Source organism: Gopherus evgoodei, chromosome 10, assembly GCF_007399415.2.
Source record: "Gopherus evgoodei ecotype Sinaloan lineage chromosome 10, rGopEvg1_v1.p, whole genome shotgun sequence".
Classification (NCBI taxonomy): domain Eukaryota; kingdom Metazoa; phylum Chordata; order Testudines; family Testudinidae; genus Gopherus; species Gopherus evgoodei.
Genome location: NC_044331.1, coordinates 41,322,922 through 41,338,476, shown reverse-complemented (window position 1 = coordinate 41,338,476; position 15,555 = coordinate 41,322,922). Strand labels below are relative to the sequence as shown.

General features: G+C 57.0%; 1 protein-coding gene across 2 annotated transcripts in view; it reads left to right on the top strand.

The window, feature by feature from the left end:
* The window catches only part of ZNF609 (zinc finger protein 609), a 154,337-nt gene extending 142,158 nt beyond the window's left edge, over positions 1–12,179 (top strand). For both annotated transcript variants that reach the window (XM_030577021.1, XM_030577022.1), the window contains exons 5-10: positions 1,269–3,615; positions 7,698–8,064; positions 8,839–9,014; positions 10,239–10,455; positions 11,006–11,084; positions 11,607–12,179. In XM_030577021.1, coding sequence (XP_030432881.1) covers positions 1,269–3,615; positions 7,698–8,064; positions 8,839–9,014; positions 10,239–10,455; positions 11,006–11,079 — 3,181 coding nt within the window. In that variant the 3' untranslated portion in view covers positions 11,080–11,084; positions 11,607–12,179. The remainder of the gene's footprint in view (positions 1–1,268; positions 3,616–7,697; positions 8,065–8,838; positions 9,015–10,238; positions 10,456–11,005; positions 11,085–11,606) is intronic.
* Positions 12,180–15,555: the final 3,376 nt, after the last annotated feature.

The window sequence follows — 15,555 nt, the reverse complement described above, 5'->3', positions numbered from 1 at the left end:
CTCTCTGGGCTCCCCAGAAGGGCTTTGGAGCTGCAGTGTGCATGGGCAGGGCCCTCGCTGTCTGGGTCTGCGTCCCAGCCAGTCTGCAGGGCCCTCAGGCCCCTCCAAGCCAACTGACAGAGAGCATGGGCCAGCACTTCTCCTTTCAGCTAGCCCCACCACTGCCACCACCCCGGGGACAAGAACAGAGGCTTCCTCTGTTGTCTCTGGGCCACTGACGTTAAACTTGGCTCAAGCCATTCAGCCTGTTCCTGGCTAGCCCTGTCCCTCTGCATCCCCCCGTCGCACATGCAGGGTAGCCTGACACACACACCTGCCCCTCTGGAAGTGCTCTGTGAGTATCAGCAGCAGAACTCTGCTGGCTAGCTGCAGCTCCCCACTAGCCATTTTGGGGAAAGCACAGAGGCAGGCTCTGGGGGTTGCTTTTCTCCCCATAGACCCACTGGGTGTGTGGGGGAGACAGGATGGTAGGTAATGTCTCTCAGGAGGGGGCTGGGAGCCAAGGGTTTTCCCAAGCGCCCAGGTCCTCATTCACTGCCTGGCCTCCCTGCTCTGGACTTCCAGCCTTGATGGCCTGAGTGGAAGAGCTGGGGACAGACCGCCAGGTGTGTGAGGGCCGGGGCCCATCTGTCAGCAGAGGGGTCTCCGGCTCAGCTAGACCAGGCCCAGGACAGCTGGGACGGGCAGTGCTCAGCTGGGCATCGTTCTTAGAGCACCTCTTGTCACCCACCAGTGCCCATGTTGTCTTGGGCTTGTGGGGGCATTGACAGGCCTTAGAGTCAGCTGTATCTGACTGTCCTCGGTGGGGGTCAGTAAATGGGAGTGTCCTTCCATTTCCCACTTGGTTTCCTTCCCGATCCATTGCACCCTCTCTGAGCCAAGTGATTGTCTGGTGCCACATGGCCCATGTGTGTCTGTCTAATGCCAGGCATCTCCAGTCCCCCTGGGCTGCTCCCAAGCTCTCCTTGCTGGTGCTGTTTGTACTGCAGACCCCAGGAGTGGGAGCCGGTAGCCCGTTGACCTGCGTGTGGCTGTTGCCCTCATCTCAGCTCCCCCCACCCATGTACTGTATGCCTCCTTCCCAGGGAGCTTGGGGTGTTGTGGGGTGCGGGAGGAGCCCCTAGTGCTCCGGGGTGACTGCGCTGAGCAGAGACCGAGCTCCTTACACAGGGTGCCCCTCCCACTCTGGCCAGGGCACCAGTGTGCCTGTGCATTGGCCTGCATGCCAAGCTCTGGCTGGTCCTGAGCGTGGGTTGTTTCCTCCCCAGGTTCTGCGACTCTCCCACCAGCGACCTGGAGATGCGGAATGGCCGGGGCAGAGGCAAGCGCATGCGCCCCAACAGCAACACGCCGGTGAACGAGGCGGCCGCTGCCTCGGACAGCAAAGGGACCAGCAACAGCAGCAAGACGCGGGCAGGGGCCAGCAGCAAAGGGCGCCGGGGGAGCCAGACCTCCTCAGATCACCGCCCCCCGCCCAGCAGCACTGCCGAGGATGTGAAAGCCAGCCCCTCCTCGGTGACCAAGCGGAAAAGCAAGCCCCTTTCCGACATGGAGCTCAACTCCAGCTCAGAGGACTCCAAGGGCAGCAAGCGCATCCGCACCAACTCGATGGGCTCAGCGGCCGCGCCCCCGGCTGGGGTCAAGGTGGAGCCTGTAGGCCTGGACAGGAACTGCTCCTCCCCCATCCTCATCGACTGCCCTCACCCCAACTGTAACAAGAAGTACAAGCACATTAACGGGCTGAAGTACCACCAGGCCCACGCACACACGGATGATGACAGCAAGCCGGAGGCGGACGGGGACAGTGAGTGTGGCGAGGAGCTACCCCTTCACGCCGATGTCAGCAGCTGCAACGGCTCCCAGAAGGGCTCCCTCTCGCCAGCCCGATCGGCCACACCCAAGGTGCGGCTGCTGGAGCCTCACAGTCCCTCCTCATCCGGCAAGTTCAGCACCAAGGCCCCCTGCAAGAAGAAGCTGGGCGGGGAAGGCGACATGGACCCCGGAGCCCTGTCCAATGATGGCTCCGAAGACGGCCCCTCGGTGGTGGACGAGACGAGCAACGATGGTTTTGACACACTAGAGAAGAGATGCCTTGACAAGGAGAAGTGCAAGAAACCAGCTGGTGCTAAGCCTGACAAGCTCCCTTCCAAAAGCTTAAAGTCCGCCAGACCCATTGCTCCCGCTATTCCCCCACAGCAGATCTACACCTTCCAGACAGCCACCTTCACTGCAGCCAGCCCTGGCTCTTCTGCCGCCTTGACCGCCACCGTTGTCCAGGCCATGCCCAGCAGCCCCCAGCTCAAGCCCATCCAGCCAAAGCCCACGGTTATGGGGGAGCCCTTCACGGTCAACCCTGCCCTGACCCCTTCCAAGGACAAGAAGAAGAAGGACAAGAAGAAGAAGGAGTCCAAAGAGGTCGAAAACACCCTGACTCCTGGGAAAGTCTGCAGAGCAGAGGAGGGCAAAAGTCCCTTCCGAGGGGAATCAGGGGAGCTTGGGACCAAAGGGGAAGGTCTCCTGAATGGTTCGTCTGACCCGCACCAGAGCCGGCTCGCCAGCATCAAGGCCGAGGCGGATAAGATCTACAGCTTCACGGACAACGCGCCAAGCCCGTCCATCGGGGGGGCCAGCAGGCTGGAGAATGCTGCTTCCACCCCAGCTCAGCCCATGACCCCGCTGCACGTGGTTACCCAGAACGGGGCAGAGGCAGGCTCGGTGAAAACCAATAGCCCGGCCTATTCGGACATCTCGGATGCGGGGGAGGATGGGGAGGGCAAGCTGGAGAGCATGAAGGCCAAGGACCCAGAGCAGCTGGTCAAGGAAGGCGCAAAGAAAGCGCTTTTCCCTCCCCAGGCGCAGAGCAAGGACTCCCCATACTACCAAGGCTTTGAAGCATATTACTCCCCGGGCTACCCACAGTCAAGCCCTGGGCCCATGAACCCTAGCAGCCAGGCTGCTGTGGAGAGCCAGCCCTTGAAGATGAAGAAGGACGAGGAGCAAGAGAGCCCGGAGGTGAAGGTGAAGAGTGAAGGCTGCGAGGAGAAGAAGGTGGAGCTCAGCAGCTCCAGCCAGCAGCCTTCGGTCATCCAGCAGCGTCCCAACATGTACATGCAGTCCCTCTACTATAACCAGTACGCCTACGTGCCCCCCTACGGCTACAGCGAGCAAAGTTACCATGCCCACCTGCTGAGCACCAGCCCAGTCTACCGGCAGCAGTACGAGGAGCAGCAGAAGCAAAGGCAGAGCCTGGAGCAGCAACAGTCCCGTGGGCTGGAAAAGAAAGCAGAGCTGGGCCTGAAGGAGAGGGAGGTGGCCCTCAAGGAGGACTGGAAGCAGAAGCCGTCCGTCCCTCCCACGCTCACCAAAGCCCCTAGCCTCACGGACCTGGTGAAATCAGGGATGAGCAAGGCCAAGGAGCCGGGAGCTGCTGATATGGCCAAGTCAGTGATCATCCCCAAGCTGGAGGACTCCTCCAAGCTCCCCAGCCAGGCAGCTGAGGGACTTAAGGTGAAGCTGGCTGAGGCCAGTCACCTGGGGAAGGAGGCGGCGGAGTCCAAAGCAGGCACGGAGTGCAGCAGGCAGGCAGACGTGGACCCCGTCCTCTGGTACAGACAGGTAAACGCTGCTGCCCGGGGACACACTGAGGGCAGCAAGATGCTGGCAGAGGGTGGAGTGGTGGGCGGAGGGCTTTGGACACAGATAGCCAGGGCACTGCTTCCCTTCCATATCCTCCGTACCATGGTCCCTCCCTGCAGCAGCTGAAACGTATCCCCCTGTCTGGTCCGGCGAGGGAGGAAGGGCGCTTGTCACAATGCAGTGGGGCAGCTGCCTGGCTGGGGCCGCCAGGCCATGGGGGCCATATCTCCCCTCTCTCTTGCTTTCAGGCTGTTTGGTGTGGCTGAACCTCTCCTGCTGCTTGGCTCCTCTGCAGGAGAGGGTAGGATCTGATGAGAACCAGTCAGATGAAAGAGTCCCATTCAATTACATCATGTAATGGCAGGCAGCTAAAAAGTGAGAAGTGCTTATATACAAATGTGCTTATATACAAATGTGCTTATATACAAATGCTAGAAGTCTAAATTATAAGATGGGTGAACTAGAGTGCCTCATATTAAATGAGGCTATTGATATAATAGGCATCACAGAAACTTGCTGGAATGAGGATAATCAATGGGACATAGTAATACCGGGGTAGACAATATATCGGAAGGACAGAACAGGTCATGCTGCAGCACGGGGGGGAGTGTCACTATATGTGAAAGAAAGCACAGAGTCAAATGAAGTAAAAATCTGAAATGAACCAAACTGTACCATAGTATCTCTATGGATAGTAATTCCATGCTTGAATAAGGGATATGTTACTGGCCACCTGACCAGGATGGAGATAGTGACTGTGAAATGCTCAGGGAGATTAGAAAGGCTACAAAAACAAAAAAAGTAATAATAATGGGGGATTTCAACTATCTTCATATTGACTGGGTATGTGTCACCTCGGGATGAGATGCAGAGATAAAGTTTCTTGACACCTTAAATGATTGCTCCTTGGAGCAGCTAGTCCTTGAACCCACAAGAGGAGAGTCAATCCTTGATTTAGTCATAAGGGGAGCACAGGATCTGGTCCAAGAGGTGAATGTAGCTGAACTGCTTGGGTAATAGTGACCATAGTATAATTAGATTTAACATCCCTGTGGTGGGGAAAACACCACAGTGGCACAAACTGTAGCATTTAATTTCAGAAAGGGGAACTACATAAAAATGAGGAAGTTAGTCAAACGGAAATTAAAAGGTACAGTGCCAAAAGTGAAATCCCTGCTAGCTGCATGGAAACTTTTTAAAGACACCATAATAGAGGCTCAGCTTAAATGTATACCCCACATTAAAAAACATAGTAAGAGAACCTAACAAGTACCACCATGGCTAAGCTACAAAGTAAAAGAAGCCGTGAGAGACAAAAAGGCATCCTTTAAAAGTGGATGTTAAATCCTAGTGAGGAAAATAGGAAGGAGCATAAACTCTGGCAAATGAACTGTAAAAATATAATTAGCAAGACCAAAAAAGAATTTGAAGAACAGTTAGCCAAAGACTCAAAAAATTACAGCAAAAATGTTTAAGTAGATCAGAAGCAGGAAGCCTGCTAAACAACCAGTGGGGCCCCTGGATGATCAAGATCTAAAGGAGCACTCAAGGACAATAAGGCCTTTGTGGAGAAACTAAATTAATTCTCTTTGGATTGGTCTTCACAGCTGAGGATATGAAGGAGATTCCCATACCTGAGCCTTTCTTTTTAGGTAACAAAACTGAGGACCTTTCCCAGATTGAGGTGCCAGTAGAGGAGGTTTTGGAACAAATTGATAAATTAAACCATGATAAGTCACCAGGACCAGATGGTATTCACCCAAGAGTTCTAAAGGAACTCAAATGTGAAATTACTGAACTGCTAACCATGGTATGTAACCTATCACTTAATTGGTATCTGTAGCAGATGATTGGAGGATAGCTAACATGACACCAAGTTTTTAAAAAGGGCTCCAGAGGTGACCCCGGCAGTTACAGCCCAGTAAGCCTAACTTCAGTACCGGGCAAATTGTTTGAAACTACAGTAAAGAACAACATGGTTTTTGTAAAGGTTTTTTCATGTCTACTAGAATTCTTTGAGGGGGTCAACAAGCATGTGGACAAGGAGGACCCAGTAGAAATAGTGTACTTACATTTTCAGAAGCCTTTGACAAGGTCCCTCACGAAAGGCTCTTAAGCAAAGTAAGCTGCCACGGGTTAAGAGGGAATGGTCTCTCACAGATCAGTAACTGGTTAAAAGACAGGAAACAAAGGGTAGTAATGCATGGTTAGTTTTCACAATGGAGAGAGGTAAATAAGGGTGTCCCACAGGGAGCTGTACTGGGACCAGTGCTGTTCAACATATACATAAATGATCTGGAAAAAGGGGTAAGCAGTGAGGTGGCAAAATTTGCAGATGACACAAAACTACTCAAGATAGTTAAGTCCAAAGCAGACTGCAAAAAGTTACAAAGGAATCTCACAAAGCTGGGTGACTGGGCAACACAATGGCACATGAAATTCAGTGTTGATAAATGCAAAGTAATGCACATTGGAAAACATAATCCCAACTCTGTGTGTAGAATGATGAGGTCTAAATTAGCTGTTACCACTCAAGAAAGATCTCAGAGTCGTTGTGGATAGTTCTCTGAAAACATCCGCCCAATGTGCAGCAGCAGTCAAAAAAGCGAACAGAATGTTGTGAATCGTTAGGAAAAAGGGATAGATAATAAGACAGAAAATATATTGCTTCTATATAAATCCCTGGTACACCCACATCTTGAATACTGTGTGCAGATGTGGTCGCCCCATCTCAAAAAAGATATATTGGAATTGGAAAAGGTTCAGAAAAGGGCAACAAAAATGATTAGGGGTCTGGAACAGCTTCCATATGAGGAGAGGGTAATAAAACTGGAACTCTTCAGCTTGGAGAAGAGACGACTAAAGGGAGATATAATAGAGGTTTATAATATCATAACTGGTATGGAGAAAGTAAATAAGGAAGTGTTATTTACTCCTCATAACACAAGAACTAGGGGTCACCAAATGAAATTAATAGGCAGCAGGTTTAAAACAAACAAAAGGAAGTATTTCTTCACACAGTGCACAGTCAGCCTGTGGAATGCCTTACCAGAGGATGTTGTGAAGGCCAAAACACTAATAGGGTTCAAAAAAGAACTAGATAAGTTCATGGAGGATAGGTCCATCAATGGCTATTAGCCATAATGGACAAGGATGGTGTCCATAGCCTCTGTTTGCCAGAAACTGGGAATGGGAACAGGATGTATCGCTTGATGATTACCTGTTCTGTTCAATCCATCTGTGGCACTTGGCGTTGGCCACTGTCAGAAGACAGGATACTGTGCTAGATGGACCTTTGGTCTGACCCAGTATGGCTGTGCTTATGTTCACTCCCCTCTGATTTGAGTGGTTGCCACAAGCTTGGTCCCAGCTGGATTTACATCAGAAAAGCAGCTGGCCAAGGAGCATGGGAACTACTAGCCAGGTCAGCAAAGCAAACCTGTGCAGTCTGTGAAGATAGGCGCCAACAGACTAGTGCCTGGACAGGAATGGCCAGGTCCCCTGCAGGGCTGCATGCCACGCTGGCCCCTTGGGCCCCAAAGAGACGGTGAGGTCAGAATTGGGACATGAGAATGGAGAGAAGCTGGCAGAGCCATCTGCCCTCTGGGAGAGACAGACAAGTCTGGTGGGGCATTCTCCTTCCATGCCCACACTCTGCTCCCCTTTTCTGCATCACCCTCTGTTTGCCCTCTTGCCCTTTAAGGCTCCTATCACTTTGCAGGCCAGCAAGCACCAGACATGTTGGGGGGAGGGCGTTGGCTGCCCACCCTGTGTGGTGGATGAGTGGCTCTTGAAGTGGGAGGGAGCTGTGGGTGCCCGGCCTGTCATTTTGCTGGTGGCAGTGTGATGGCAAAGCGTTTTGCTGGAAGTGTGGGGAGATGCTGGCTGGGAAAAGCTGCAGCCACCTTCTCCTTCCCTAGCTGCCATCTGGCCCGCGGCCTGCGGTGCCCGTCGCCCTCTGGCTCACCCCGGGGAGCAGCACGGTGGTGAATGCCGGGGCCACGGCCGCATGGTGCAGCACTGGGATGCAGCGACTCTGATGAGCTCTTTGGTTGACGCAGGAAGCAGAGCCCAGGATGTGGACATACGTTTATCCCGCCAAGTACTCGGAGCTCAAGAGCGAGGATGAAAGGTGGAAAGAGGAGAGGGATAGGAAGTTGAAGGAAGAAAGGAGCCGAAGCAAGGAGGCCGGCCCTAAGGAGGATGGGAAGGAGAGCACAAGCTCCGAATGCAAACTGACATCCCCCGAGGAGTCCCGCATGGTGGGGAAAGACCCCAGACCCAGCATCCACGTACCTGTGTCTTCACCCCTCACCCAGCATCAGTCCTACATCCCCTACATGCACGGCTACTCCTACAGCCAGTCGTACGACCCCAACCACCCCAGCTACCGGGGCATGCCCACCGTCATGATGCAGAACTACCCAGGTATGGGCGCAGCTGCTGTGCTGGGGGCTACCCGCTGGCCCCAGGCCCAGCCAGAGGAGTAGATTAGGCAGCAGGCCAGGGAGAGTTCACCCCATGGGGTAGGCTTATGTCTCCTCTCCTGCCCTGGGTGTGTGTCTCGGGGCCTGAGTCAACCATTGAGGGGCTGGGTGCAGCGAGCTGAGTGGTGCTTGTAATGCAGTCCCACCACAATAACCCAGCCACCACACAGCCTCAGACTGGTGCCTCTGGGAGGGTCCCCAACGGCTAAGCTTGGCAGGGGTCCTGACAGCCGCAGGAACAGCCCAGCAGCTCAGGGCAAGGTGGGAAGAAGAGGACTGAATCTGACTGGAATGGCTGCAGAAGTGAACGCTGGGGCGAGTGGGGGGTGGGAGGGGTTCGGCCCTTCTCCAGGGAGCCCATGGCCCTGCCAAAGGCCCAGGCCCAGTAGCAGGGTGAGAGAGCGATGGTGCAGCAACTTTTGTTAGAACTTCATGTGCTGCAGGGCAGGGGCTGCAGGCCGATCCTCCAGCTGTCAGGCACAGGAGGGCCATGATGGCTCATGGCCCTCGTTATGGGTGGCCTGGGGGAGCGTCCCTGCTTAGCCCATGTGTCTGATTCTCTGCCTTGGTGCAGTGACTGACGCATGCTACTGTCAGCCTGAGCTCAGATGGCAGGAGCCCCCTGCCCAGCAGACAGCCTGGGGGTGGGACGCCTGGGGGGGGGGCTGGCGCTGGCGTTCTCTCCCCCAGACTCTGACTGGCCTCTCCCCCACAGGATCCTACCTGCCCTCCAGCTATTCCTTCTCCCCATATGGCAGCAAGGCCTCCGGGAGCGAGGATGGTGACAAGGCGCGAGCCAGCCCCAGCGTGAGCTGCAAACCCAGCTCAGAGTCCAAGGCCCTGGACATCCTGCAGCAGCATGCCAGCCACTACAAGAGCAAATCTCCCACGGTGAGGGTGGGACAGGGCTTCTCTGGCCTGGGGCCCTGATGAGAAGAGGGGTCTGAGCCCCTCTGCCTGCAGCTGCCTTGGGAGTGAGACCCGCACTCAGTGCTTCCTCCTGGCCCGGCTGTGGGGGGTGCGTATGGGCCCCTTCTCCTGCCCTTGGAGTTACTTTGGCACAGCCTGTCCCAGACCCCCACGGGGACCCCTGGAAGGCCCAGGACCCCAGCAGTGCATGTGCTGGTCCATGGTGCCTTGGGCAGTAGCCCCAGCCTGCAGGGCAGAAACCAAGGCCCAGGATACCCAGTGAGTCAGTGATGTGACTACTCCGTCCCATGCACTAACCACCAAGCATGGTTTCCCCTCCGCCCTGGGGGAGGCTGGGCCCAGCTTGGGGCTGGTGGGAGTCCCTGGGAACGCCCAGGTTTGTGGATCTTTCCTGGAAGACACTGGGAGATGTTCCTTTGGTGCGGCACAGCCCAGAGGCTCCTCCTGCGACTCATCCCACAGGGGCTGTGGGTTGGAGTTGTTTACCTCCCAGCGATGGGCTCGCTGGGGCCTACAGGCCAAGGGGTGAACGGAGGGCAGGCGGTTAGTGCAACCTGCCAAACGTGTCTTTGCCATGGTGCTATATGGCCCTCCCGCAACCCCTTCCCCTGCCACTGGGGGGAGCTACCCACTTCACAGCCCAGCCCGCGGCATGAGCCTGTCGGACATGATGTGGAGAATACTGTGCCTGGGTAGGGGCACTTGAGGGGAAGAGTAGAATTGTCTCAGTTGGGCCAAAACACTGGGCTCCGCTGAGATAAGGCCCCACTGGACTGACAGCTCCCAGCGCCCCCTGGCAGCGCAGCGGGACCTTTGAGAGAAGTGCCCCAAATGAGTCTTTGTGTGAGGGCCTCCCTGGCACGGCTTGGACCAGGCCCTGCCCCGGGTGGAGTGAGCGGCTGGGCTTGGCCCTGCTCTGGCCTCGGCCACATTGTCAGGGAGAGCCGGGGGTGGGGGTGGGGAGGGTGGTGGTGTTTTGGCTGCCGGCTTGGCCGTGCTTTGGGCCCTGCATTCAGACAGCATTGGCTGCTCCGACACAGCTGGCTGGAATCCTCTTCCCCCAGGGTGGCCTGTGTACTGTGCCGGCCCTTCTGATCTCACTGGATGGGAGTGCTACCGCTGCTGGCTTCCCGGGCTGGGCTCTTCCTCCCCTGCCCTCATCGGGGTCTATGCTCTCCTCTGCAGATCAGTGAGAAGGCGTCTCAAGAGAGGGAGCGTGGCGGCTGCGGGGTGGTAGGAGGGGGCGGAGGCTGCAGCAGCGTTGGCGGAGCAGCAGGAGGAGAAAGGAGCATAGATCGGCCCCGGACCTCCCCTTCCCAACGCCTGATGTCAACACACCACCACCACCACCACCTGGGGTACTCCCTGCTGCCAGCCCAGTACAACTTGCCCTATGCAACAGGTGAGAGCAGCCTGTCCGTCTCGCGCAGCGGCGCGGGCAGCCCCCACTGGGCTCGAGTTGTGGCGCAGCTCCCAGTGGAAGGAGAGGCACGCCGGTGTGTCTGCCTGGGGTGTGGAGCCCAGAGAAGAGAAGGGCTGGAGGGAGGATGCAAGGCTGGGAATACTGGGGTGGGGCAGCGAGGGTTAGTGGGGCTGCAGCTGGGGCAGCAGGGTATGCAAATACAAGTAATGGGAGAGCACCTCCTCCTGGCTGATCTCTGTGAAGCAGCACATCAGGCTGGAATTGAGCTGGGGAATGCACTAGTACAGACCTACCCTGGATGCACATGGTGAATAGCTCCCAGTGCGGGGCCCTGCCAGCTCAGGGCTGAAGCAGGTAGAGGGCTGCTCTCAGGTCAGCCCCAGAGCTGTCCCCATTCCAGAGCACACTTCACAGCAAGTGGTGATGACGGGAAGGTGGCTGAGCTGCCAGCTCGCCCCCTGGAGCTGCCACCTTCCCATGGCACTGCTGTAGGCACCAGGTCACCTTCCAGTTCTGCTTCTTGCTGCAGGTCTCTCTTCGACAGCCATCGTGGCCAGTCAGCAGGGCTCTGCTCCTTCCTTGTACCCGCCTCCCAGGAGGTGAGAATGGTAAGACTGCTGCACCACTCCCACAAAGGGGATGGGAGGGGGGAGAGAGACCCAGGGCATGGGAACAGCTGAGCAGGGAGAGCCTCCAGCTGCTGGACAAACGTAATGTTGCAGTGGGGTCGGGAGAGATTGGGATCTCGGGGCAGAGGGTAGAACCAGGCAAAGTGTCCTAGGTCCTTTGCTCTGCTGGTGCCCCTCCCTCCTGACCCACAGCCCCCTGCTAGCCCAGCCTAGGCTGTCCGGTGCCCCCATAGCTCAGCTGGTGCCCCTCAATCCTGACCCACAGCCTCTGCTAGCCCAGCCTGGGAGTTTCCTGACTGTTTAGTAAACACTGTTACAGGGCCTGTGTGAGCGGCAGCTGTTTGCTTTGCCCACCCGTCTCTGGGTCCTGGGATTCTGCAGCTGCTGCAGGAGAAGGGAAGGAGGAGGAACCGTGTGTCCTGGTTCCTGTGGCTGGGGTGCCCCTTGGTGGATGCAGCAGCGTTGGCACTGGAGTGATTTCTCCTTTGATTTTTCTGGCAGGACACGCCATGATTGGATAACAGAGTCTGTACCAAGTCATGTGACTGGCTCACATGAGGAAGCGCTGGAAATTCCATTAGACATCAGTTGAATGGTGTTAATTGTTCTGTTTGACGTTCCTGCCCTAAACTGAGGCAGACTTTCCTCTTCCCGATGGGACACATGGAGTCCCTGCCCCCTCCACGCCCCTTTCCTTGTGAGCCAGGGAGCTGGAACCTACAGGAATATTTATTCTACTGCCCACCGTCCCTGGGAAGGGAAGCGACCCACCTGCCTGGTGCATATGAAGAGGCAATGGAAACAGAGAGGGTTTCCGGTGGATTTGATTCAGTGTCCCTCTGGAGGTCACTGCTTCGCCAAGGTCTGAGCAGCACAGGACATGGGGTGGAAAGGGAGTGCCAGCCAGGCCTGCTCAGCACGCAGCTCTCCCGCCAGCTGCACTTGGCTCCGTGGGAGTGCAGCCCAGATTGCTACAGTCGAGTTGCCTGGCCCCAGAGTTGCAGTCCCAGGGAAGAAAGTTTAGAGCTCTTTTCATTTGTAGTAGTGCTGACAGAGTACCAGCGAGGAGCGTGGGGGTGCGTCTCTCTAGCGAGCGTGCGCCTACAGACGTCTCAGTGCGGTGTGAGGTGGGCTCGTGTGTCTGCAGAGTGGAGAGGAGAGCAGCGGGGGGTGAGCGTGTGGCAGTGCAGTGGGGGGAGGGGGAGGGTCATCAGTGTAGCGGGTGGCACATTCACACTCTGGCCGTGTACTTGGCCGGTGTCCCGAGTGCCATGCCCTGTGTTGGGCAGATATGTCTGTGTCCAGGCAGTGCAGAGAGGTGCTGGGTGCCCAGACTAGTCCAGCTGGGAGGTGAACAGAAGTCACTGGCCAGGGTAGCAATTGCTGTTCTGGCCCCTCCAGGTGCTCTGCTGCCAGGGGTTCTCCCCTCAGCCTCCCAGCGTCCCTGCCAGTCTTGTCTCTCCTGCCTCCTCCTCGCTGCCTCCTTTCCACTCATCTTCTTCAGACCCGCTGCAGTGGCAGCTGCCACCCCCCCACCTGCCTTCCCTTCTGGCAGGGGGCACGGGTTGCCGTGCCTCAAACTAACCCTGATTTGGCACAGACAAGGCCATTGGGTGGGCTCTTCCTCTCTGAGTCCTGGGAGCATTCTGCCCCCCTGCTCCACCTGCAGGGCTGATCGTTCCTCCCTGCGCAGACCTAGGGCCCCTTATGTTTGCGTAGGCAGCAGTGTGTGTGTGCGAGCGCTAGGGCGGGGGTGCGCCAGGCCTGCTTTTGGCTCTGCACATTTGGCTGGGGGGTCCGGAGGCTCCTCCGATGCTGGATGAAGTTGAGTCTCCTCCGGAGGTTGGCCAGTCTGTGCAGATGGGGGGATGGGTCTGCTCCGGGCTAGGGAAGCAGCCAGTGGCGGCACCAGCATCTCTGCCTGACTGCTGCAGGGGTCTCTGCCTTGGGCGCGCCAAACTCCAGTTCATTTGGCAGGTTTTTAATTTTGGATTCCTGGCTGTGAGGGATGTGGGTGGTGAGAGCACAGAGCAGTGGGTTTGACGCGGCTTGGCCCATCCTCCTGCCCCGGTGTGTGTGCTGTGAACCTCTCCCCCCCCCCCCCGGACGTAGATGCCCAGGCAGTGGATGTAGCACTCTTACCACTTTGCCAGGCTCCATTAGCCCAACTGCTCCTTGCCGTCTCCCCTCAGCTGGCCTTGCTGATGTGCCGTAAGGGCCACGCTCTCTGGGCTGTGGGCTGCATGGGGGTGCTGCTTTGAAGAGCTGATCTCCAGGAGTTAGCGGGCACTTGAAGCTGATCCCAGCCGGCCTGGTCCACTCCTCGCTCATCGCGTTCACTCTGGGGCTTGGGAGGGCCCCAGCAGAGCAGGGGCTGGCTCACTCCCCGCTATGGGCTCAGCCCCGTCCCGTGCAGTGTCTGGTGAGCTGTGCTGTCCCTGCCCTGGGGAGCTGTGTGCGTGGGGCCCATGTCGCCGTTGTCCCGGGCTGCGTGCCACCCGCGGGCGCTGTACATACTGTAAAAAGGAATTGTTTGAAAGCCGTTGTTTTGGTTTTTGTTTCTTTCCCTGTGGGAGGAGCCCCCTTGTCCCCTCCCCCCAGTCAATCAAAAAGGAGCCGCTGTTCAGTGTGTCGGCCCTGATGTTCAATGAAGTCAGCGTGTCCACGCAGTCCCGCCCCCTCCCGCAGCCGCCCTTCATTGGACCTATTCTTTTAACCTTTTCATTTTGCCTGTCAAAGGAACCCGGGTGCTGGCTCTGCTTACGGCCAAGCTCTGTCTGCTGGATGGGAGGGGCCAGCCCAGCCTCCCCCATCTCCCGCAGGGCTCAGCCAAAGGGCCGTGGGTGGGGTGGTCTTTTCCCAGTTCTCAGGAGCAGGAGGCTGGGAAATGCTACACTGCCCCCCAGCTCCTCCAGGACAGCCGCAGCCAGAGCAGATAATCCACCTGCCACTGCCCAAAGCAGCTGCCCTCTGGTCACTTGTCTGGTGTAATGGCCTGGGGCCCAGGCAGGTTTCCTAGGGCCTGTCAGGGTAGGGAGGGTCGGATTGGCTGTGAGGGTGGGAATTGCCTGGCTAGGGGGCTTGGGAAGCAGAGCCCCATCCCTGGGGGAGCCCTGGGCCTAGCCTTTTGCTCTGCATGTGGCCAGGCAAGCGTCTCCCAAGCTGCTGGCATGAAGTGACCCTGCAGAGCCACGGGGGCCCATGGAACTCAATTCCCAGCAGGGGGCAGGGACCCATTTGTGTGCGTTGGTACCAACGAGGGAGTCGGATGGTCCGGGTCAGGTGGCTTCAGGTTTCTTATGGTGTGGCTGGGGATTGGTCTGTTGCTGGTACCTTGGGGTGGTGTCACCAGCGTGCTCCCCAGCTGTCCCCCCGGGCACCTTGGCTCCGGCAGCTGGGAGACCATCGGGCAGCCTTGCTGGGCCTGGAATCTCCTGGGGCTGGGCAGTGCCAGCTCCTGGCCCAGTAGCTTGGCAGGGGCGGGGAGGCTGGCAGAGAGAGGGTTCTGGCATGGTTGAAAATGGAAAGGTTTGGGCTTTTGGGATGATTCATCACCCTGTGCCCAGCTGCTGCCAACAGTCACGGGCAAAGGGTCCCTCCCCCCTTTTTTGAAGTGCCACCTGCAGTGGGTCCTGGCCTCTGCCTGCCCTTAGGTGTTAATTAAAGCCACGGTGTAACCCGTGGTTTGAGGTTTGACATTTTCAATGTTCCTAGTGGTCTCCTGCTGCAGCAGCAGCACCCCCTGCTGGGGAGTGGGGTGGTCGGCTGGGTAGGATGCTGCGGCCCCCCCGCAGTCCCATCCCTTGTAGCAGTGTCTGTTCAGTGAGTTACTTCCCCCATGCCCTGGAGCACTGTGAGCAGGGGTCCCAGCAGGTCGGTGAAGCGTTGATGTTCTAGCTCTTGTTTCCGTTGGAGTTGCTGTGTTGGGTTTAATTTCAGTCTTCCTGATTCTGCCCTTCTGTAAAGTGTACATTATTACCAAGCTCCTTGTTTTTTATATATATATATATATAAATATATATATACACAACCTGCGCTCTCCCTGCCTGGGGCCAGTCAGGCAAGGAGAGAGAATAAATCTTTTTAAGAGACAATCACAAATATATGAGGGTTGCTTTTTCTTTCTGCCCATCCCCCACGTGCTCCCCCACTCTCCTCCCGTCCACCACACTCCTGCAGAGCTTGGGTGACCTTTGCTGTTTGTAGCAAATTCCCCCTCCCCTCCCGCAGCTGCTGACCCGACGCTGCAGCGAATGCTCACAATGAGACCTGCCGGTGGTGCACCTCCTGCAGGTGACCATAGGCAAGGCTAAAACCAGGAGCCCCATGGCTTTGTGCTTGCCAGGCCGGCAGGGAGCTTGCCTCAGCTGGACGTTCCTGGCAGGACCCACATGCTCCAAAGGGGTCGTGTGACCAAGCTGGTCACCCCTGCACAGCGGCAGAGCCAGGC